At 32.5% G+C, this 23,437-nt stretch overlaps 2 protein-coding genes across 4 annotated transcripts in view; one reads left to right on the plus strand and one right to left on the minus strand.

The window, feature by feature from the left end:
- The window catches only part of LOC138714114 (salivary peroxidase/catechol oxidase-like), a 153,668-nt gene that overhangs the window by 42,012 nt on the left and 88,219 nt on the right, over nt 1–23,437 (minus strand). The gene's annotated exons all lie outside the window — the stretch shown is intronic.
- LOC138714150 (putative defense protein Hdd11) lies at nt 2,242–22,564 on the plus strand. The gene is made up of 6 exons (XM_069846587.1): nt 2,242–2,399; nt 3,994–4,250; nt 8,448–8,608; nt 10,636–10,724; nt 11,076–11,142; nt 22,438–22,564. Exons 1-6 carry the CDS (start codon nt 2,374–2,376, stop codon nt 22,444–22,446), a joined length of 609 nt encoding a protein of 202 aa, XP_069702688.1. The 5' UTR covers nt 2,242–2,373; the 3' UTR covers nt 22,447–22,564.

Consider the following 23,437-nt stretch of genomic DNA (forward strand, 5'->3'; position numbering starts at 1 on the left):
TGGTTGAGCGATAGTGTTGCCACCTACCGGGAAATTAATCTTGGAATGCAAAAACTATCTTATTCCATGGAGTAAGAGAAGTTCTGGCTTCCACGAGTTTTAAAACAGCCCCGAAAATGCAGACAAATGTCGAAATTAGTGAATTCTTGCCTTCCACGCATGCAGAACAAATTAAAAAGCATCATCCAACCCATAACTCAAGTCTGTGAAAATTGGAGTTAGTGGATTTTTGATCTCCCCGTCTCGAAACATTTCATACAATTTTAAAAAGAACTATATTTCCTTAGGTATTTAAATTATAAATAAGTGTATTATACCTAATGTTTTTTATCTAATTCTGAAACAATTCTACATTATTGTATTGACATTTGGCACTACTACAATAACTGCAATATTATTTTGTGCGAGATCGTGCGTATTTGCTTGTTTTCCGCACAGAACCAATACGCGGTAAGTGTGAAATACCACATTCAGTATTCCCAACGTAACACACATAACAATTTCCCTCTTCTTACCGCTTAAGCGCGACATTCATTTTACTGCTTTAGGCTTGTAACATATTATTTTTAGAGACGTTTAACATAGTAATAATTATAAATTGGAAACTTACCTAAATTGCAATGTTAATTATTGTTTTTAAATATTTGCAAAAATTAAGTAAAGTCTACTACTCCACGAAATTTATTGCATTCCTGATACAAGTAACATTAAGGAAGCCGTGAAAAAATCAACAAGATTCCAGATGCCGATGTTATTACTGCAATATGTTATATAAATAATAATGTTAAAATATTAAAATGAAAAATAAATCATTACATAACCTTACCGTTTGTTTTAAGTTCGCATTTATAGACTGCGGGGAAAAAAGACAGACGTATATCACGGCCTGCTGGAGTATAGTAAACACAGAAAACATTTTACAGCAACAAAGTTGAAGAAAGATATTTTGGTGTTCCGAAGTTGGCGTCATTAAACAGAAATCAAGATGGAGATTTCATTGCAACTAATTAGAAATTCGTCTTTCAGGTATGTAACAAACGATCTTCGCACAAAATAATGTACGATACACGAGCGGTATGTTTGTTTTCATGTTCTCGGAAATTAAAAACGCTCAACTACGTTTCGCTTTTTCAAACTTTTCCTCGAACATGAAAACGTCAACATACCGCTCTTGTAGCGTATATTACTATTCTAGCATCTATTTTAAACTGTCTTTCTCGGGTTCAAACTGATACGGCTTGATGTCATGCGGAGCCATAATTATTTTACTCTGTCTTACGTTCCATGACAACAATCACTTGTATCACAGATAATTTGTATAAACAAAAGCCGCCCTAATTAAGGGTTCGATAGATCGGCCTACTAATCAATTCATAAAGAATAATAAGTAAACAAAACAATTATGTGACACTTGGAAAGAAAAAAAAACATAGGAAATCATTTCCAATAAAAAATTTGTTGGATACAAATGATTACTAATTATAGCTAAGGATGATTTTAACACGTGAGATCCTATGGCATCAATCGTTGCATCAGAAATAATAATCAATAAGCAGGCTCAATGACGTCATCACCGCTGCGGTTTCCTTTTGTTCATGATCGTAAGTTATTTTTGAAAAGACGGAGCCTTGTTTTCACTGAATGTCTCATAATTCATATCGCCATTACAATATGACTGATTCAATTTCTATTTTTGTGTTGTGTTCTCCTTTAACTAGAAGGCTCCACCTTGTTAAATTTAAATAAAGTATACAGAGAGAAATATTTAATTTAACATAGTCTAAATTCTAAAATGCTTAACTGTGGTGATTAATTTCCAAATGAATCCAAATATATGTAGCTAATACCACATTAATATTCATTATATTACAATTTCAAACAACTCATTGGCGTCATATTGATGTGTGAATCGTTTCGACTATCAATTACATTGTTGTCTGTACACTAGGCCTCCTGGAATGAGGAAGCGATTATGAAGTAGTTAACGAGAAGGCTCTGCCTTGTTAAATTTAAATGAAGGAGTATAAAGACAGAAATTAAAATAAATATCAAACTTTTAATTCAAATCCCAAACACCCTTATAATACCAACTATGCCCACAATAACAATCACGAAAGCACAAAACTTTCACTCAATTATAGGGATTGGATGAATCCCATGTCATTTTTTTTTCCTTGTGAGACATAGTGACAGAACATTTCTGCATGCGGCCAGTTATCGCTATTCCGTACTGCTTGTGTAACAGAGCGTGAGTCAGATGTCAGCACGTTATCAGACGCTGAGGTGTGCATGTAGAAAAAGTTAGGGCCTATATAATAGGCTACAACACTTGTAACGACAGTCATTTCTCTACGTAACAAGACCATTGCTACCATGGCTATGTACTTAGTGTTTTTCAGGTGCGTATTATTATTATTATTATTATTATTATTATTATTATTATTATTATTATTATTATTATTTATGTAACATTCCTTATTGTTGTTATTATATTTGCTATGTGCTCTTATACTGTTTGAGTGGAAGAGAAGGTCTTATGGCCTTAACTCTGCCAGTATAAATAAATAAATGAATAAATAAATAAATAAATAAATAAATAAATAAATAAATAAATAAATACATAAATACATAAATTAATTAATTAATAAATACATAAATAAATAAATTACAACTTTCAAATGGCTTTTAAGAAACCAGGGTGTTCACTGCCGCCCTCACATAAGCCCGCCATCGGTCCCTATCCTGTGCACGGTTAATCCAGTCTCTACCATCATATCCCACCTCCCTCAAATCCATTTTAATATTATCCTCCCATCTACGCCTCAGCCTCCCCAAAGATCTTTTGCCCTCCGGCCTCCCAACTAACACTCTATAACAATACCATGTGTGCAATTCTACGTTGTGTAACTTCCTCCATTCTCCTGTAACGTCATCCCTCTTAGCCCCAAACATGTTCCTAAGCACTGTATTCTCGAACAGTCTTAACCTCTGTTCCTCTCTCAAAGTAAGAGTCTAAATAAATAAATAAATAAATAAATAAATAAATAAATAAATAAATAAATAAATAAATAAATAAATAAATAAATAAATAAATAAATCAGTAAATAAGGTAATAAGTAAATAAGTAAATCAGTAAATAAATAAATAAATGAATAAATGAATAAATAAATAAGTAAATAAATAAATAATTAAATAAATAAATCAGTAAATAAGTAAATAAATAAATAAGTAAATCACTAAATAAATAAATAAATGAATAAATAATTAAATAAATAAATAAGTAAATGAATAAATAAATAAATAAGTGAATAAATAAACAAATAAGTAAATAAATAAGTAAATAAGTAAATAAATAAATAAGTGAATAAGTAAATCAGTAAATAAGTAAATAAATTAATAAATGAATAAATAAATAAGTAAATAAATAAATAATTAAATAAAGACATCAGTAAATAAGTAAATAAATAAATAAGTAAATCACTAAATAAATTAATTAATTTATAAACAATTAAATAAATAAGTAAATAAGTAAATCATTAAATAAATGAATGAATGAGTAAATAAATAAGTAAATAAATAAATAAGTAAATAAATAAGTAAATAAATAAATAAATCAGTAAATAAATAAGTAAATAAATAAATCAGTAAATCAGTAAATAAATAAGTGAATAATTAATTAAATAAATAAGTAAATAAATAAATAAATGAATAAATTAATAAATAAATAATAAAATTTTTAATACGAATCATAATTGTTGCTTGATAATGTTAATTGCGGATAAGGTTACCATATTTAAAAATTCGGGGACATATAACAATTCTATTAAATTCTGACACACATCTACAGACCTACTACAAGTCTAATAGGGACGAGAAAAGGGCGCCTTATTCTTCTTGTATTACCCTTCATCTATGGACCTGTCGACAGGTGATCGCATCTATATGTAGTTCTGCGTAATGCTATAGAGCGCCTTTCGGTTTTCTTTGCTGCAGCATGACCCTAGTGTGCCTAGCTTCCGGTGCCCCTCCCCCCACGCCTGACGGCTGTGGTCCAGCACCTGAAACCACTCATCTGAATCAGTCAACTTGGACCAAAGTTCATACGAGGCACGCTTATCCGGTGTGCATAGATATGTTCCCCAGACACCCCAAGGTTAATGGGACAGGCTGTACACCCGCCCAGAATTCAACCCCGCCCTACATCATCAACACGACTGCAGTTCACGTCCCTCAGGGCGGAAAAGTAGGAGGTAAGGAGATTCAACTGTAGGCCCAAAGGCCGGTAATATTAAGAAACAAATGTGGTGACATCGAGTGGCTATGCGTCAATAAGAGCACAAGAGCACGTGAACACCTTGTTTCCATTAATGCACGACTACTGGGTGTTCATTTCAAAGTGTGTCATGACGTCACTGTTGATGGGTCACCGATTTGAAGCGAGTTTCAGCTTATATGTTAGAGAAGTTGCCTATTATTTAAGGCGTTCTTCAATCTGAACTTGAGAACGTGTACGGTATAACTTGAACGTCGTAGCAACAGATGGCGTTCTGTACGGTCTGTGTGCTACCATAACCTCTTTCGAACTGTGTTTTGCGCCGGCAAGTCGTACGCAGGGTATTTGTCATCATCGGTTGCGTACGGTAACATTCCACAACACAAATCAAATGCTCCGTGTCCATGTTGACCGTCGAAGTTAATGTCAACAAATACGTAAGTAATCGTCTTAACCCTCTCCCCATATCCCGACAGTACGTATTTCCAAACAGTTCACATTCCTGCCACTACCGGCGTTACCGTACGTATAGGTAAGTACTCTTCAGAATGAACGCCGTACTTGCTAGGCACCTTCTCTGCCTCATAGGTTATACACCTCTGCGGAAGTGTAGGAAGATTGAATTCTCTAGGCTCATCGGCTAGCCACATGACGGCATACAGCGAGCCATGACACACTTTGAACTGAACACCCAGTAGTTTTATTGTTTAATACCGTATTGACGTAGTGGGAATGTATAATATCAGAATCGAGTATTTTAAACTTCCCGCATCTTGCATAAACTTCTTATGTAAACTTGGCAACATCCGTTCACGTACAAGCTGTGCTCGAAGATTACAGGAATTTCACGCATGCGCGGGAGAAAATTGTCTTCCGCTGGCCGCTTATGACTCGTCAAGAGCACAAAGCGTTAAGTGAACAGTGAATCTATCCTACAGATGTCAGGTGCATCAATGCTATCGTTCACGTGCTATATCTCGAGGACGAACTTTAATAGTCTGTATTATAGCCTGTCGGGACGTTTACTTTATGTGGATGTGTGTACAGTGCTGCTACGAGAGTGTAGTTTGTGAATTACCATACTTCAGTGTCAGCATAATAGCACAGTTTGCTTTCAAACACGTGCTGGCTGAATGTGGTGGTGGTATGAATTTAAGTATCTGTATGGCAGTGTATAATATTTAAGAATAATATTTACTGGCATGTATTTATAGTAAACAATCTATGCGAATGGGATTACAGTACTGGTATAGGCTATAGTGTATCAGTGTGTTGTGAATCAAAATATATTACTGAACACACGCTTTTTTAAATAACAGCATTGTGGTATGTATTTATTTTTAACAAACGTAAACAATAAACTCTGTTCAAGTAATTTGGAACAGTAAATAACTGGGTAAACTGGCTTACCAGAAAAATTGGAATACAAAAAGACTGGGTTTCATTATTATTATTATTATTATTATTATTATTATTATTATTATTATTATTATTATTATTATTATTATTATTATTATTATTCAGGCAGGGTTTGGAATTGAACGGGTTACATCAGATTCTTGTCTATGCGGATGACGTGAATATGTTAGGAGAAAATACACAAACCATTAGGGAAAACACGGAAATCTTACTTGAAGCAAGTAAAGCGATCGGTTTGGAAGTAAATCCCGAAAAGACAAAGTATATGATTATGTCTCGTGACCAGAATATTGTACGAAATGGAAATATAAAAATTGGAGATTTATCCTTCGAAGAGGTGGAAAAATTCAAATATCTTGGAGCAACAGTAACAAATATAAATGACACTCGGGAGGAAATTAAACGCCGAATAAATATGGGAAATGCGTGTTATTATTCGGTTGAGAAGCTTTTATCATCCAGTCTGCTGTCAAAAAATCTGAAAGTTAGAATTTATAAAACAGTTATATTACCGGTTGTTCTGTATGGTTGTGAAACTTGGACTCTCACTTTGAGAGAGGAACAGAGATTAAGGGTGTTTGAGAATAAGGTGCTTAGGAAAATATTTGGGGCTAAGAGGGATGAAGTTACAGGAGAATGGAGAAAGTTACACAACACAGAACTGCACGCATTGTATTCTTCACCTAACATAATTAGGAACTTAAAATCCAGACGTTTGAGATGGGCAGGGCATGTAGCACGTATAGGCGAATCCAGAAATGCATGTAGAGTGTTAGTTGGGAGACGGAGGGAAAAATACCTTTAGGGAGGCCGAGACGTAGATGGGAGGATAATATTAAAATGGATTTGAGGGAGGTGGGGTGTGATGATAGAGACTGGATTAAGGACCGATGGCGGGCTTATGTGAGAGCGGCAATGAACCTTCGGGCCTAAAAAGCCATTTGTAAGTAAGTATTATCATTATTATTATTATTATTATTATTATTATTATTATTATTATTATTATTATATGTTGTTTTGAATTTATATACGATTTTTTCGATAGTGAAATTTTGGTATCATGACATTTTATATTAGGCTAAACGTACGATTTCAAATTCTCTTCGATTTTGAAACACAAAATTGTGAACACATGTAATATTTTATCACTAGCCGCCACTGGTGACATCTGCCCTATTGATGGAACCTGTATGTAGTCCAGAAACGTTGAAAATGTCAAGTTACAGAGCTCGACGGAATAGGGAGTCGGGGTAATTAGGTTATAGTGAGGTAATTTGGGTATGTTACAATGTAGTGAATAAAACTTTATCTAATCTTCAAACACATGCAAAATTAATATACAGGGTGATTCACGAGGATTTACAGTCACGGACCTTATTTCCAAAGACATTCTGAGCAAATAATTCATATAAACATTTAAACTTATCCTAATCTCAATATTTTTAGAGTTACACTAATTTGAAGTTGTTTGTAAAATAGCTTCTTTTCTTCAGTGTTAAGGGTAAAAAATATTACAAATAGAGAATGAACTATTCAGAAGTGTCATTTCTTTAATTAGCTAGTGTTCTGAAGCTAAAAATGTGTTGTTAATTGTTTTGCACAGATTTCATTTTTCAATTTTTAACTAAAAATGACATCATTCTTACGCACTTATCAAAAAAATTGTTACAAATCATACAACTTAAGGAACTTGATTCTTTACAGTTTAATTATGCATCCTAATGTACAGTCTTAAAGAATTACAAGAGTGGCGTGATTTGTAACAATTGTTCTGATAAATGCCTAAGAAAATGTAATTTTTTAAAATTAAAAATCGAAAAAAAAAAAATTCTGTACGAAGCAACTATGGAATTCATAACACATTTCTAGCTTCAGAATACTAGCTAATTAAAGAAATGATACTCGTGAATAGTTTATTCTTTATCTGTAATATTCTTTTACCCTTAAAACTCAAGAATAACGATATTGTACAAAGAACATCAAATTAGTATAATCCTGAAAATAGTGAGATCAGGACAAATGTTTATATGACATTTTTTGCTCAGAATTTCTCCGGAAATAAGCTCCGTCAGGGACGGTAATCGTGAATCACCCTGTATATTTGCCATTTCACAATTGAAGAGTCCACTACAAGAATGATGGATGTCACTTTCTTGTCGAAAATGAACCAAGACTGTCAATGCATAGCTTAAGACATATATAACGTACATACAGAGTTATATGGCATTAACACTGATAGTCATTGTCCAGTAATGATCGGAAAATCACAGTTAAGCTTTGAGCGCTAAGCATTTCAAACTTTCAATTGCTTCTCCTGCAAAATGCATTCCAAATGACATCCATCATTCTTGCAATGGACTGTTCAATTGTCTATCATGGAGCGTTAGAAATTTATGTTGATCACACTGATACTCCCTGACAGTGGCGGTTCGTGCCTAAAATGACAAGGGGTTCACTACTTTCATGATATTACATAGTTTTCCAACAATTTAAACAATATCTCGTTATACGATATACCTCACTCATTTCGCGATTGCTATTTGGACTGCGTAAACAAAAATGAACGGCTTAATTCAGACATTCTGTACATATACACTTTGTTACATAAGTGAAGAATTTTCCTCATATATTTTGTATACACAGCAGTAATTCGTAATGTAAAATATATAAAAATTAGGCTGTGGTAATGATGATGAAATCAATGATAAATTATTATGTGGCATCAACAATTTTCAAGTGTGTTGTTTGCTTGCAGTTTCAGTGTCCGGTTTAGGAAACGCAAGCTTCCGAGCGCTGTACGTACAGGCAAGATATGCAGGCGTTGGTCCAGAAAACTACACTGCGCTTGGCCAATTCAACACTTCACACGATGGTCCAGGAAAAGTGGTGACTTTAACTTGTTCAGACGGCCTAAATGTGAGTACTGCAGCAACATCTTTACTATATTCTGTGCTCTCACGTCATTTGTCATTTGTTATCTAACATCTTGACTGCCGTAGTTGGTTACCATGACTACAACTGCATGCTAACTTACAGACTTCAAAACCACTTTCATTTAACAGAATGAAAGAATTTAGCAAACATTTATTCATTTGAAAATCGGTCATTAGTTTTACTGACCAGAAATTATCTTTCAGTGTCAATTAATTAATTATCAGTACATGGTTTACTGATTTTTATTCAACTGGCCTCTTAGGCCTATCACATTCTTTGGCTTACTGTCAGTTAACTAACGAATATGAAATTTATATAGACGTATTTTAAAAAATCACATCGCATCGATTATTATTATTATTATTATTATTATTATTATTATTATTATTATTATTAACATTATCATTACAAATATTGGCCAATGATGTCCTTCGACTCTTCGTCCTTGAATACGAAAATAAATAAATATTATTTTGTATATCAGCATTATACTGTAATAGTACATTATGCAACGATCCTATAATGGTAGTAATCAAGACGCGAGTATGTTTATGAAACGAGCGCAAGCGAGTTTCATAATTTTTATACGAGACTCTTAATTACCATTATAGGCAAGTTTCATACGACTTTTTATGCTCGACCATATTTCTAACTTGAAATTATTCATAAGTATTCATGTTATTCTTATCTGACTGAGGAGTGGAACTGATCTTGTGCAATACCTCGTAAATTGTGAGATGTGCGCAGACGCGAAAGTATTGATTTTTTTTCCGAGAAACAAATGTCTCGCGCTAGTTGTCTTTCGATTGCATATCCGAGAATAATCGATACTTGCGCTTTCATATTGCTACAATGGTATTTTCTGATTGGTGGAACACCTGAACTTTAATGAATAGGTGTATTTTAATGAGGTCCATTAAAGGGCTGCTACCAGGTGTATAATTACTACATTTCGGCATGGTCGAGCATAAACAGTCTTTATCGTTAGTGAAAATTGTTCATAGTATCACAGTCTAGTATATACAGTCACGAAGCTCAATACGTAGTAAATATGCAAACATTAGATAGTTGCTCACCACTAGGATCGCTAATATCGCCTTATTACAGACAATGCGAAATAGTACCGGCACAGTCTATTGTTTCTAGCACCCTCAAAACTCAATCTCCGTGACTGTATACGAGAGTGATAATATGCCATATTATTGTGCCAAAGTTGTAAAATATTACCATGGCAACTAAACCGTCGTGACTACTATTATGACGGCATATCTTGTGCCATAAAGTTAACATTATGAAACGATTTGCCATGTTATACTGTAAATCCCCAACTAGAGGCCGCAAACTTTTGTCTATAAAACTGTAATTTACTTAAAGTTTGTCTTTCTTAATTTCTCATTCTCTGTATGTAATGCTTAACCAAAATGAACCTAAGAAGAACAGATGAATTTAAATTAAGTTAAGGTTTCAGTGCACTAGTTACGAGTTCGATGCCAGATGACTAGTTTTATGTACGCTGTAAAGCAGGTTCTGTACCTATTGGTATGAAATATATTATTTCAATGTACCGAAGTACATATGATATTTCCATGCAGATATTCTGCGTCATCATACGATGAAAGAGTAATGGAACCGACGAAGTGATTTAAGACGGCGCTTATTCCGTCGGATCCCGGCCAACTAGTCACTCATAACGAGTGCACCTCAGCACATGTGTGGACTTCGGTCCTATGTTCATAGACATCTATGACGTAGTGCAGAGGGCGGCCACTAGAGGGAACCCAAGAGTTGGAACTCAATCAGAGACAGTTCTGTCCGACATCGGTGTTGTATCCGGTGTGACTTAGTGGATAAAGCATCAGCACGTAGAGCTGAAAACCCGGGTTCAAATCCCGGCGCCGGAGAGAATTTTTCTCCGTTCCATTACTCTTTCATCGTATTGGTATGAAGTTTGTATTGCTTACAAGCATCACTATGACAACGTCATTAAAGAAAACGTTATCTCGTTTCAGAACTCGGCCCTTTTCTATAGCCCTGAGCTGGTGAATAACGCCACACTTACTTGGATTGCGCCAAACATCTCAACCAATGTTGTGTTCTTGTAAGTATTATTTGGAGTATATTATATCCTACCTTATTTGAGTCATAAATGTTCCTACATCTGCTACATATACAACTTTTTATGAAACAAATTAGCATTCTATTTTCTTTCTGAAAATTTTTATCCGTATTTGAGTTGCTGGGTTCACTTTCATTCAACGGATTTGATATATATATATTTTTTTTTATTTAATTTTCAATTGCTTAAGCAGAGATAGTCGGTGACACCAAATCAGGCGAGTATGAGGGATGGTAAAGAACTGACTTTATGAACTTTTTCCTCCTACTATACGTATCTAAGCAAATATATGTGCAACTTTTCAATGGAAAATAAGAATTTGTTTCTTTCCAGGGCTACTGTTGCACTATCATACGACACGTTTTGGGTTGGAGTTCAATCCGATCCTGTCTCAATCGGGGTACGTTGTTAGACATTAAGAAGGACATGAACTGTTAATGTTTTGCAAAAAAGAATTGTCATAATTTACTATAAGCGCATAGCATCATTTCTCAAGTAGGGACAAGTTAAGGGATGTCAGAGTTATAAGACTGATTTCTCTGAGGCTGTAAGATAAATAAATTGTTATTTCTATTTTCCCCATCTGTAAGCGCCATCTATATACAGTGTGTCCCGTAGAATCACTACCACATAGAAACCTGAATATCTCCTAAACTAATAGTGACAGAATAACCGGACTTAGATTTTATGTTAGAAAAGCTCACCAAATTTCAATAGATCTCCACATGTGCTCCTCTGATTTATTTATTTACTTATTTATTTATTTGCTTATTTATTTATTTATTTACTTACTTATTAACGTATTTATTTATTTACTTATTTACGTATTTATTTATTTATTCACTTATTTACGTATTTATTTATTTATTTACTTACTTACTTATCTATTTATTTAGTTATTTATTTACTTACTTATTTACGTATTTATTTATTTATTTACTTACTTATATATTTATTTATTTACTTACTTACTTACTCATTTATTATTTATTTATTTATTTATTTACTTATTTATTTATTTATTTACTTATTTACTATTTAATTATTTATTTCTTTATTTACTTATTTATGCATTTATTTATTTACTTACTTATTTACGTATTTATTTATTTATTTACTTATTTACGTATTTATTTATTTATTTACTTACTTCTCTATTTATTTATATACTCACATACTCACTTATTTATTTATTTAGTTATTTATTTACTTACTTATTTACGTATTTATTTATTTATTTAATATTTACTTACGTATTTATTTTTTTACTTACTTACTTATCTATTTATTTATTTACTTACTTACTCACGTACTTACTTATTTAATTATTTATTTACTTATTTATTTATTTACTTATTTATTTAATTGGTTATTTATTTCTTTATTTACTTATTTACTTACTTATATAAGCATTTATTTATTTATTTACTATTTATTTACGTATTTATTTATTTACTTACTTACTTATCTATTTATTTATTTACTTACTTACTTACTCATTTATTTATTTCCTTATGTATTTATTTAGTTATTTATTTACTTACTGACTTATTTACGTATTTATTTATTTACTTAGGTATTTATTTATTTATTTACTTATCTATTTACTTATTTATTTATTTACTTATTTATTTATTTACTTATTTATTTATGTATTTACTTATTTACTTATCTATTTATTTGTTTATTTACTTATTTATTTATTCACTTATTTATTTATTTACTTACTTATTTACGTATTTATTTATTTCTTTACTTACTTACTTACTTATCTATTTATTTATTTAATTATTTACTTACTTATTTACGTATTTATTTATTTATTTACTTATTTACTTACTTATTTACGTATTTATTTATTTACTTATTTACTTACTTATTTACGTATTTATTTATTTATTTACTTAATTATCTATTTATTTACTTACTTACTTACTTGCTTACTTATTTATTTATTTAGTTATTTATTTACTTATTTATTTATTTATTTACTTATTTACTTACTTATTTACGTATTTATTTATTTATTTACATATTTACGTATTTATTTATTTATTTACTTATTTACGTATTTATTTATTTATTTACTTGCTTATCTATTTATTTATTTACTTATTTACTTACTCACTTATTTATTTATTTATTTATTTACTTATTTATTTATTTAGTTATTTATTTACTTACTTATTTACGCATTTATTTATTTCTTTACTTACTTACTTATCTGTTTATTTATTTACTTACTACTTATTTATTTATTTATCTATCTATTTATTTACTTATTTATTTATCTCTTTATTTATTTATTATTTATTTACTTATTTATTTATCTAGGCCTATCTATTTATTTATTTATCTATTTATTTATTATTTATTTATTTATCTATTTATTTATTTATATATTTATTTATCTATTTATTTATTTATTATTTATTTATTTATTTATTTATCTATCTATCTATCTATTTATTTATCTTGGCGTAGTTAAGGCCATCAGGCATAGCAATATCAAGACGGTATTCTATCTCCCTTCATGTGTTACGCAGCATTACAAGTGTGACGGAAGCACAAGCTGTAGCTTTTGCACAAGTTGGGTTTTGTATGCTCTAAGTCGCCATCTTTTATGGACAGTGTTGTGAACAGTCGACTTCGGAATACCCAGGTCTGAACTGGCCCGTCGAATTGATTTCCTTGGGCTGAGCTGAAATGCTTGCCTAACATCTTCAACTTCAGCTGCGAACACTGCTTTTATGCCGCTTCCCTTCTTCCTTAACACAGAGCCTGTTTCCAATAGCTGATTATACCATTTAACAATGGTATGGAGCATTTCCACCATTATTCCTGCCTAAATCGTCTTTGCACTGCAATTGGGAACTTCAATTCGGCTAACCAATAACAACATTTCACTTTCTGTTGTACCGTGAATTCCGCCATTTAACCCTATGTGTTGTCATACCCCGAGCATGCGCACTAGAGTCATAATTTTCATTGTTACCAAACTTGGAGAGTTTGTACATAAGACAAGATGAGAAACATATTTATAAATTCACTGAGTGACGAGATATTTATATTTCTTTATGCTCGACCATGCCGAAATGTAGTAATTATACACCTGGTAGCAGACCTTTAATGCATGTCATTAAAGTACACCTACTCATTAAAGGTCACGTCTTTCAGCCAATGACGACTCAGGTTACAACTGTTCAGCCAATGACAGGTCAGCTTTCTACCGTTATAAAACCACAAGTATCGATTATTCTCGGATATGCAATCGAAAGAGAATTAGCGAAAAGTCACGGAGGCTGGAAATCCAATACTGTCGCAGAAGGTTATGTTCTGTTACTATAATAATTAGCGTTAATTGTAAATAATATTCAAATAAATTCAATTTGTCTTCTCGTTTTTCAATGTCTAATTTTATTTCAAGGTTATCTCTGTAGGTTCTTATGGCCTAGCAAGGTCAATGTGGACATCTGTTCCTCGGAAAAAAAATCAATACTTTTGCGTCTGCGCACATCTCACAACATACGGGACATTGCTAAAAAATTAATAATATCAAGTTAGAAATATGGTCGAGCATAAAAAGTCGTATGAAACTCGCCTATAATGGTAATTAAGAAGCTTGTATGAAAATTATGAAACTCGCATACGATCGTTTCATAAATATCCATACTCGCTTCTTAATTACCTTCATTATAGGCTCATTGCATAATGTACTATTGTGGTAGTGATTCTACTAGATACAGTGTATAATTATTTTCTAGTCTTCGGACTTCTACTCTAGTTATCCAAGTAGTTTTTTTGCCGAGCGTTGATGGAGGTCAATGAATGTATGATTTCGGACTATAGTAAGCAAGATGATCATGTCAAGATTATTTTACAAGCTGATTATACCATGTTGTGTATCAGGTAAAATGAGTAAAACCGTGTGAAGGTGTTAAGTGTTTTAAATAGGAATGTCAGTATAGAGATTTTAATAAGAATAACCAGTCAACATTTTAGAACAATATTTTGATAAAGTAATAAAGATCAACAGAATAATATCCTGTAGAGCAGAATGAGCTAGATGCTAGACGGAAATATATATATAAACTAGTGGCTTGTGCAGCAAATGCTGCAAACTAAGTCCATTAGACGTTCAAATAAAAGTTTTCATATTTATTTTCAATGAAGAATACCAGACATTTTGAAAGTTATTTGCTTCCATAATAATGAAAAATACTCCCTCTGAATGTTTTTTTATGCCAAATACTTTCTCTTGAACCTATCCACCTTCAGGGTTTGAGTTTCAACGTGAAAACGCAAGTAACAATGTCAGGACGATCACTGGTTTTTCATGTGGGAGTAAAGCAATAGCAATTTCAGGTCATTGTGGATTGTAGGTGAAAGTTAAAAAAAGTCAGGTTTGCTAAGCTTTCGAACAATAGACATGTAGACATGTAGACATGTAGAGCTGCTGCATGTAGAGCTTGTAATGTAGAGGCTAAAATCATTTTATCCTGCTAAGAGATCTTGCTGAAATGATCGGGAGACTACATAATTTTGTAGGCTTCTTATTTTATCTGTAAGTAATACCTTTTGGTCTTTCCTCAGGAACTGTAATTTTTGCGCTCTCTCGAGCCAATACTGAAGAGAATAAGTGTATACATATCTACACCACACCGCCATTAAATATATGAAAAAAGATCCAATCTCACTTGATTAATAACTATAAAAATATTCGATTTTTAATAACAATATTATTATCTGTAGTAATGTCACGAGAGGTCTGAGATCTGCCGATAAATCCACGAGCGAAGCTCGTGGATTTATCTGGGAAATCTCAGACCTCGAGTGACATTTATTAGGACTATTTCGTGAATAAAATAAAAATTTAAATAATATAACCCTAAAATTCGATCACAAAATGTTAATAATTGTATATTAACGAATACTTAACCTATTCAGACATTGTGAAGTTGAAATACTCGTAGATGAATATCGATTATTGCAATAAAGAAATTCGATGTTATTATTCAGTAATGCCAATTGCGAAAAGCGAAATACAGGTTTAACAATGTTAATTACATGTACTGCACTTTTCTCTTATTATTATAACAAATACATTTTCATTATCTGCTGAAATCATAATTTAATTTAACAGCAACAGTGGGGACAGCTATATACCAATGCTTATGTATTCACAGCGAGACATGTTGCTACACAGTGAAGCCATCTCTGTATAGACAGGCCTAATTAAAACACGAATTTTATTACGCCATACGAAAGGCAGTATGATCAAAGACCTTATTATTACTATGCAAGGTCTTTGAGTTTCATATGCGATGATGTTACATAAATTTGAACGTCTATTAATTGTTTAATTTCAATACAAATGTTATAGGCTACAATTTTATAGGTTACGTTAGGCCTACCTCTGGAAGCAGGACCAATGTCAGCTGTGCCTTGTTTCGACCGTTACTTACAATGAGTGCTACACGAAAGCATTTTTTATAGCTCGACAAACGCATTGGTCTTCACTGCGTAAATATATTAATTAATATTAAATATCAATCTTGCATTCATTGCTTTAAAGTTGAAAGAAAAGTTTAACCGTGTAGTTGCATCTTAATGTATTCATGATCATCAATTTACGGGGAAACAGTTGGCGACAACGACTAAACAAAAGAAGAACCATGCGATAAATCTAGCTGCAGAAATTATCGCAAAGTCTGACTGTGATTGGTTGGAATTCAAAATTTCATTACACTTCATTGGTCGAAAATGGAATGACGTCATATAAACGAAATAGTCTTACGTAAATTTTATAGTTATATACCATAGGTCTCCAAAAAGCGTATCGTCATTCGTGCTTTCGATGCTGCCCGCCGAACACAGTGTGCTGTAAGGCTACAGAAGGGGAAGAGACTCGTACTTCAACAGATGGGAGCGATCAGTGGGGGATCGCGGCAACGGTCTGCTTATGTTTACAAATAATAATATCAAAAGAACAAGAAATATCATACTTTTGTATATTATTTTGATATACTGTACTATGGAGCTGGGTCCCGCGCCGTGGCGTCGTGGTCTAAGGCATCCTGCCTAGGACTCGCGTTACAGAATGCGCGCTGGTTCGAGTCCTCATGGGGGAAGAAATTTTATCATGAAATTTCGGCCAGTGTATGGGACCGGTGCCCACCCAGCATCGTGATGCACTTGGGGAGCTACGATAGGTAGCGAAATCCGGTTGCGAATGCCAGCTATAACGGCTGGGGGGATCATCGTGCTAACCACACGATACCTCCATTCTGGTTGGATGATCGTCAACCTCTGCTTCGACATGTGGGCGTGAGGCCAGCAGCCGGCTTGTCGGTCTAGGCCCTTCATGGGCTGTAGCGCCACGGATTTATGAAGCTGGAGCCCCGTCTGTTGCTATTGACACAAATCATTGCAAATTCAACCTCTTCTGTTCTATGATGCCTTTCAGTGCCCGGCATTGATCTTCTCCAGTTATATTTTGTAATTAACATCTAGAAGACATTCAGACACAGTAAAATGGTCATTAACTCCTCGGATGAAAATGGCTAGGTGAGCTTTGTCATTTCTATCTGTGCTTTCGTCCAATGCAAGTGAGTAAGCTACAAACTGGTTAATTGTGGTTTCGACTTCAGATTCAATTAGATTTGCAATCTTGAAATTCCTTCTCTGAACTGTAATTGGAAACAATTTAATTTTCTTAGACTTTGACTTTGTTCTGGACACAGTATTTTAGTAACGTCCTGTATGCACGATTTTACAAATGATGCTTCTGTAAAGGGCTTCATTGATTTTCCAATATTCCAAGCTAGAACATAGCTAGCAAGAAGCTTTTTTTGTTTAAGACTGAGGACACGTGTGTGATTTGTGTTTGTATTTTCTTATTTTATATTTATCAAACTGTTTATAGACCTACGCATTTCACCTAAAATTAAACCAAAAACTATATGTTTGTCATGCGGAACTGAGTTTAAACGTATTGTAATATACTGATTATTATGTATAATCAACAGTTATACAGATAGCCCCAAAATAAATTCTTTTCACATGTCCAACATGCCTGTAATTGTACGATATTCTTTGTGAAGAGTCGAGTATTGTCGTCGCATGTTGAATTTTAACACACCCTTAAGAATTTTCGAACAAATTAAGCATTTCCATTCTCCCCATTAACACACAAAAAAAGATATTTCTCTTCCTATTCATCCTTGAATGTACTACGTCCAAGATTAGAAGACATTGTGAAAAGGTGGAACACGCCGACCAACACAATGATAATGGCAGTCCGCCACTGCTCTTCGTTTACGCACAAACATTGAGTACAGTACAGGTGGGGATGGGTGAGGCGGAGCGCGCTCATTACGTACTGGCTTCGGTTCCGTTCAGGGGCTTACTCGCGAGTTAGCTTTTGGACACGTCTGTTATATACTATATAGCCGCCACTCAGTAAATTATAGAAATTAAGAGCTAATTTAAGATATTCTCTATTCTATAACCCCAAAACGTTTCACTTTCATATCATCAATATAGCATTAATATGTATAATATTAATGAAAAATAGTGACATCATGGCATTAACTACAGAGGTGTGAAAATTATTAGAATAATCTTAATTTTAAAGGTTTTTTAATAGTTCCTTCACAAATATTCATTGAATTGATGAATATTGGTATATAATATTACTATACTGATGTAGGTTATATTTACTACTAACAATGCCGGAAAGCATTGTTGTACATTGGTATTTTTCTTATTTTACAATTGTTATGGGAATTCAGAAATTATTATATTATGTTGGCGGAATTGGAAACATAAAAAATTAATTAAGAAATGCTTTAAACAAATTGTTCTTTGCGTTTACATTGTTGTGAAGGTTCAAATGAACGTATACATCTGTTTTGTGCATATAATTTTTTATGTTTCCAATTCCGCCAACATAATATAATAATTTCTGAATACCCATAACAATTGTAAAATAAGAAAAATACCAATGTACAACAATGCTTTCCGGCATTGTTAGTAGTAAATATATCCTACATCAGTATAGTAATATATACCAATATTCATCAATTCAATTAATATTTGTGAAGGAACTATTAAAAAACCTTTAAAATTAAGATTATTCTAATAATTTTCACACCTCTGTATAATAATATTTCATTTCTAATGGTAATAATGTCATCAAACCACCTCAAACTTTAGTAGATTTTAATATCCAATACACCACAGCTCTACTCAGAAAATCACACACCGCAGAGACTTGTAAATTACTTTTAGTAAGTCTTGAAGTTTTAAATAACTAATTGAATTTGAGCTCTAAATATGTCAGCAATCCTGCAGATCATGGCCTTCGTGTAATATCTTATTGTTTATTGTAGTATGTGTTTTGTTTTATCCTGAAATCCAATTAGTTCTCAAAACTGACGAAAGATGGATTTTAGAAAATAAGAAAATTATGTATGAAAACTACCGCTTCACTGAAAGTTGCTATTTTTCTGAAAAACTTCGGGTTCCAGGCTTCAAAATGAGGGGTCATTTATTAAAATCCGTTCAGCCGTTTTCCTGTAATTTCCATTACCAGTTCAAATTATATATATATATATATATATATATATATATAGATTTATGTTAGCAAGATTAGAATGCTTGAAGGAACGTAAGTGAGGAACGAACAGATGGTCAATTTTTAAGGGGAGAGGACAGAACTTTTTAAAAATTTTTTCCTATTTGGTGTAAAATATTAATTTTTTTCTATGTAGAGAGCTCATGACTATAGCAACTCAACCAAATATAAATATTTTGAAAAAATTATTTGGGAGCCAGATTAGAAAAAAAAATGTACCCAATGCAGTATTTTACTAAACTCGATATATCTCAGCCATTTTTAAAGATAAATTCAAACAGTTTGTTACAATATATTTATAAAAGCATGCTCTACAAACTGTCTGTAACAGAATTTTGATATTAGTCCCTACATCTATAAAATAAACAATTAAAATTTGATAACATTTTTTTTATTTTCTTTCTTGCAAACAGACAGACTTATTTTTAAAATGAAATCAATTAGGAAAATTCTGTTAGAGAGAAAAGTTTTCTAGCAGTCTAGAGAATGTGTATTCTAAATTTCATGTATATATCTTTAATACTTAAAAAATTATATCGATTTTTGTCTTGCAATGTAGGAAAAAAATAAAGTTCCAGAAACAGCAATCAAAGGGGGTGTGATTTAATAATCCAGAGCGCAGGAACTTTAAAAATGGCGTCTCAACATTCAATAAAGGCACAGATACCCACAAAATGTTATACAATGAATTCCACACATATCACAGAGTATTTTAAACAAAAATTTGGTTTTGAAAAAAAATGAAGTTCCGGAAACAACAAACAAAGGGCGGTGTGATTTAAAAATCCAGAGAGCAGGAAGTTTAAAAATGGCGTCTCAACATCCGATAAGGGCACAAATACCTACAGAATATTATGCAATATATTCTACACATATCATAGAGTATTTTAAGGAAAAAATTTTATTTTTTGAAAATCTACTCATTTTTCACCAAAAAAAATACCATCCTCTTCCCTTAAGATCAATAAGGAGAAATTGACTGTGTGGAGTTAAGTTAATAGCGGGAGTAGAAGAGGTATTAATTTAACAGGCTGTCGGGATTTCATATTAATTAAGTAAAATAAATGTAATAGAAAGTTATGGTGAAACCCGCATATACATAAGTTGTGGTACACCATAACTAATATATAAATGATGATGACAATAAATCTATCACTCTCTAGTTATCCAAGTTCTTTCTTATTTCATATTACAGAGGATGCAATTTTAAATGTCACATACAAAACAATTCATTATACAGACTGAACCTTCAGTAGGCCTAATGCCACTAATTTAAGGGGGTTATTCTTTGAGATATTTCAAACAAAAAGTTTTGTACAATTTTCCTTATTTTGCTTCGTTTTCGAGATAAAATTATTTTATATAAAACATTTCATAGCATGTTTTGGGAAAGCTATTTATTTAATTCCCAATATGCTCAGTCAATTTAAGAGAGCAGTGTATTATGATCATACATTATTGAAAGAATTTCAGTTTTGTCATTTAAATATGCAGAAATTTGATCGGAAAAAATGTAACTTTTCATTCTGCAAAGGAATTTTACAATGTTACATTTGTTCGGATCAAATTTCTGCACATTTAAATGACAAAACTAAAATTCTTTCAATAATTTATTATCAAAGACATTTGATCTACGATTTTATGATCGTGTAAGCGAAATTTCCAACCACGGGATAAGTCAGAACCAAAGATATAACAAAATTGACAAACTTTGAAAGAGTTCCGCTAGTTCTCAACAGATGGCACCATTATTGAGGCGGTGGAAAAAGTGTCAGGGAAATTGATGATGTAGATTAAGCATAAATTGTTCTCATTATTGACAATATCAGCGGTTTTCATCTAAAACCCAGCGTTGTTTTACAATCAAAAGGGTGGGATGAAAAATTGAATTCTATAATGCGGGTATATTTATGTACCATTGGCAACAGTTGCTACTATCTTCGCCGTCTATTCATAGAAGTAATAACTAAAGAAGCCACCAATGTATTTGCGGGAGAATTGCTGATATTTACGGTCATCATGCACTCAGCTGTGCGAGGAGCAAGGGTCGCATTCCCAGACAAACATCACTCAATGATATCGTTAAAAGATCTCTGACTTCTTGTGGCATCCCGTCTCTTTTGGAACCACCTTAATTCCATGGTCTAGAGGAAAATCTTTAATTTGGGACTCCACTTGCGTTGACACTCTAGCTCCATCTCACTTACCGAATACCTCCAGACGCGCAGCATCTGCTGCTGAATTAGCCGTGAAGAAGAAAGTCAATAAATATGCTCATCTTTTAGACAATTATATCTTTGTCCCATTTGCCGTGGAGACCTTCGGTCCTTGGAGTCATGACGCTAAAGTTTTGGTATCTCAAATCGGCCAAATTTTGATCTCCATTACTGGTGATCGTCGTTGCACTACTTATTTGCGTCAAAACTCAAGTATTCCTATTCAACGCGGAAATACAATGAGCGTTTTGGGTACTCTTCCGGAGTCCAGCCCTCTGGACGAACTTTTTCTCCTATAACATTTTTTATTTCTATGTAAATGTTTATATTTAGTTTTTATATATGTGTAATTGTAACGGTGAAAATATTGTTAATCAAATAATTTTTTATATATTTATTTATTTTTTCTTAAGTGTATATTATTTTTGGGAGTGTTTTTTGTAAGTAATTTTATGAGGCTGTTATTGTTATGCTGATAAATTATTTGTACGAGTGAAAAAAAAAGAAGCCACACTTACACGAACAGATTGTCGATTACTATCGATTAGTAGAGTCAAATATCTTTGAACGTCAATGTACACTACTCTCTTAAACTGACTGAGCATATTGGGAATTAAATCAATGGCTTTCCTAAAACACGCTATGAAATTTCATATAAAACAATTTTCACCTCGAGAAGGAAGCAAAAACGAGCAAAATTGCGTTAACATTTATGTTTGAAATATCTCAAAGAATAACCGTCTGAAATTAATGACATTACTTACGATTCACCCTCTATATTATATACATACATTTGTAAATTCAAGTACACATAAACAAACTGAATGTTTTATTTTTCCAGAACCCATAAAATTACTGACGTTTGAATAGCAGAAGAGGATATAGGTGCATTACAACCCATCGTACTGAGCTATGTGATCGTGGAAGAGATTCGACAACTACGACATGTGTTTCAAGTTATTCTATAGGGGAGACTGTTGTACCTTTAGCATAGTGTACCTTTGAACATATTTTGTTTTTTAATGTTTGCTGCTACCTAGAGGACTCAAACTGAAGTAGATTGTAGAGAAAGTCGCTAAGTAGCTCTGGTCGTAGTTTCAGTTTGATTTACTGCAAAGTGTGAGTTCCGTGGACAAAAGAATTTTTTTAGTACCAAAAGTAAACATTTCGTTCATTGATGTATGTTTTCTAACACAAAACCAGATTGTATTTGTTAATGTCTTTCAAGTACGATGTGTTCCCTTTCATCTGGTGAGTAATAACATATTTTAATTTCCATGATTTATTTGACTCTCTAGTTTTCGGAGCCATATTTGATTAAACGTACACCCTCTTGTACCTTTGAACACAAAACATCTTGTGCCATGGAGCATGTTCCAAATTACACGATACTATCGGTTTTTGTTTTTAGGTCATGTCACGAAGTAAGTCTGGAATTAAATGAGGTCCCCAATTGATTCGGATGCCTTGAAGAAAGCTGCTGAAGCAGTTATTGCTCCTCCAGGAAATAAAATCTCAATCAGAGAAGCCAGCTCTGGTTTATGATTGCAAATACATTTTAAATATGATTGTCAGTTTTTACAGCTATATTCCCTCCTATATTCCATGTGTTCCAACTTACAAGAGGGTATGTTCCAAGGTACATGAACCTGTTGTACCTTTGAACACATTACATATCTCTTCATTTTATTTTTTCCATCCTTAATAGATCTGTAAAACAGGAAAATACATAGAGGAAGTTGTAAAGGAATCTTCAGTAATTATTTCAAGCATTTTTTCATTTAAAAAATTTCATTTCCCAAAATTAAAAAAAAAAATAAAATGTGAAAAGTGTTTAAAGG

Source organism: Periplaneta americana, chromosome 2 (genome assembly GCF_040183065.1).
Source record: "Periplaneta americana isolate PAMFEO1 chromosome 2, P.americana_PAMFEO1_priV1, whole genome shotgun sequence".
Classification (NCBI taxonomy): domain Eukaryota; kingdom Metazoa; phylum Arthropoda; class Insecta; order Blattodea; family Blattidae; genus Periplaneta; species Periplaneta americana.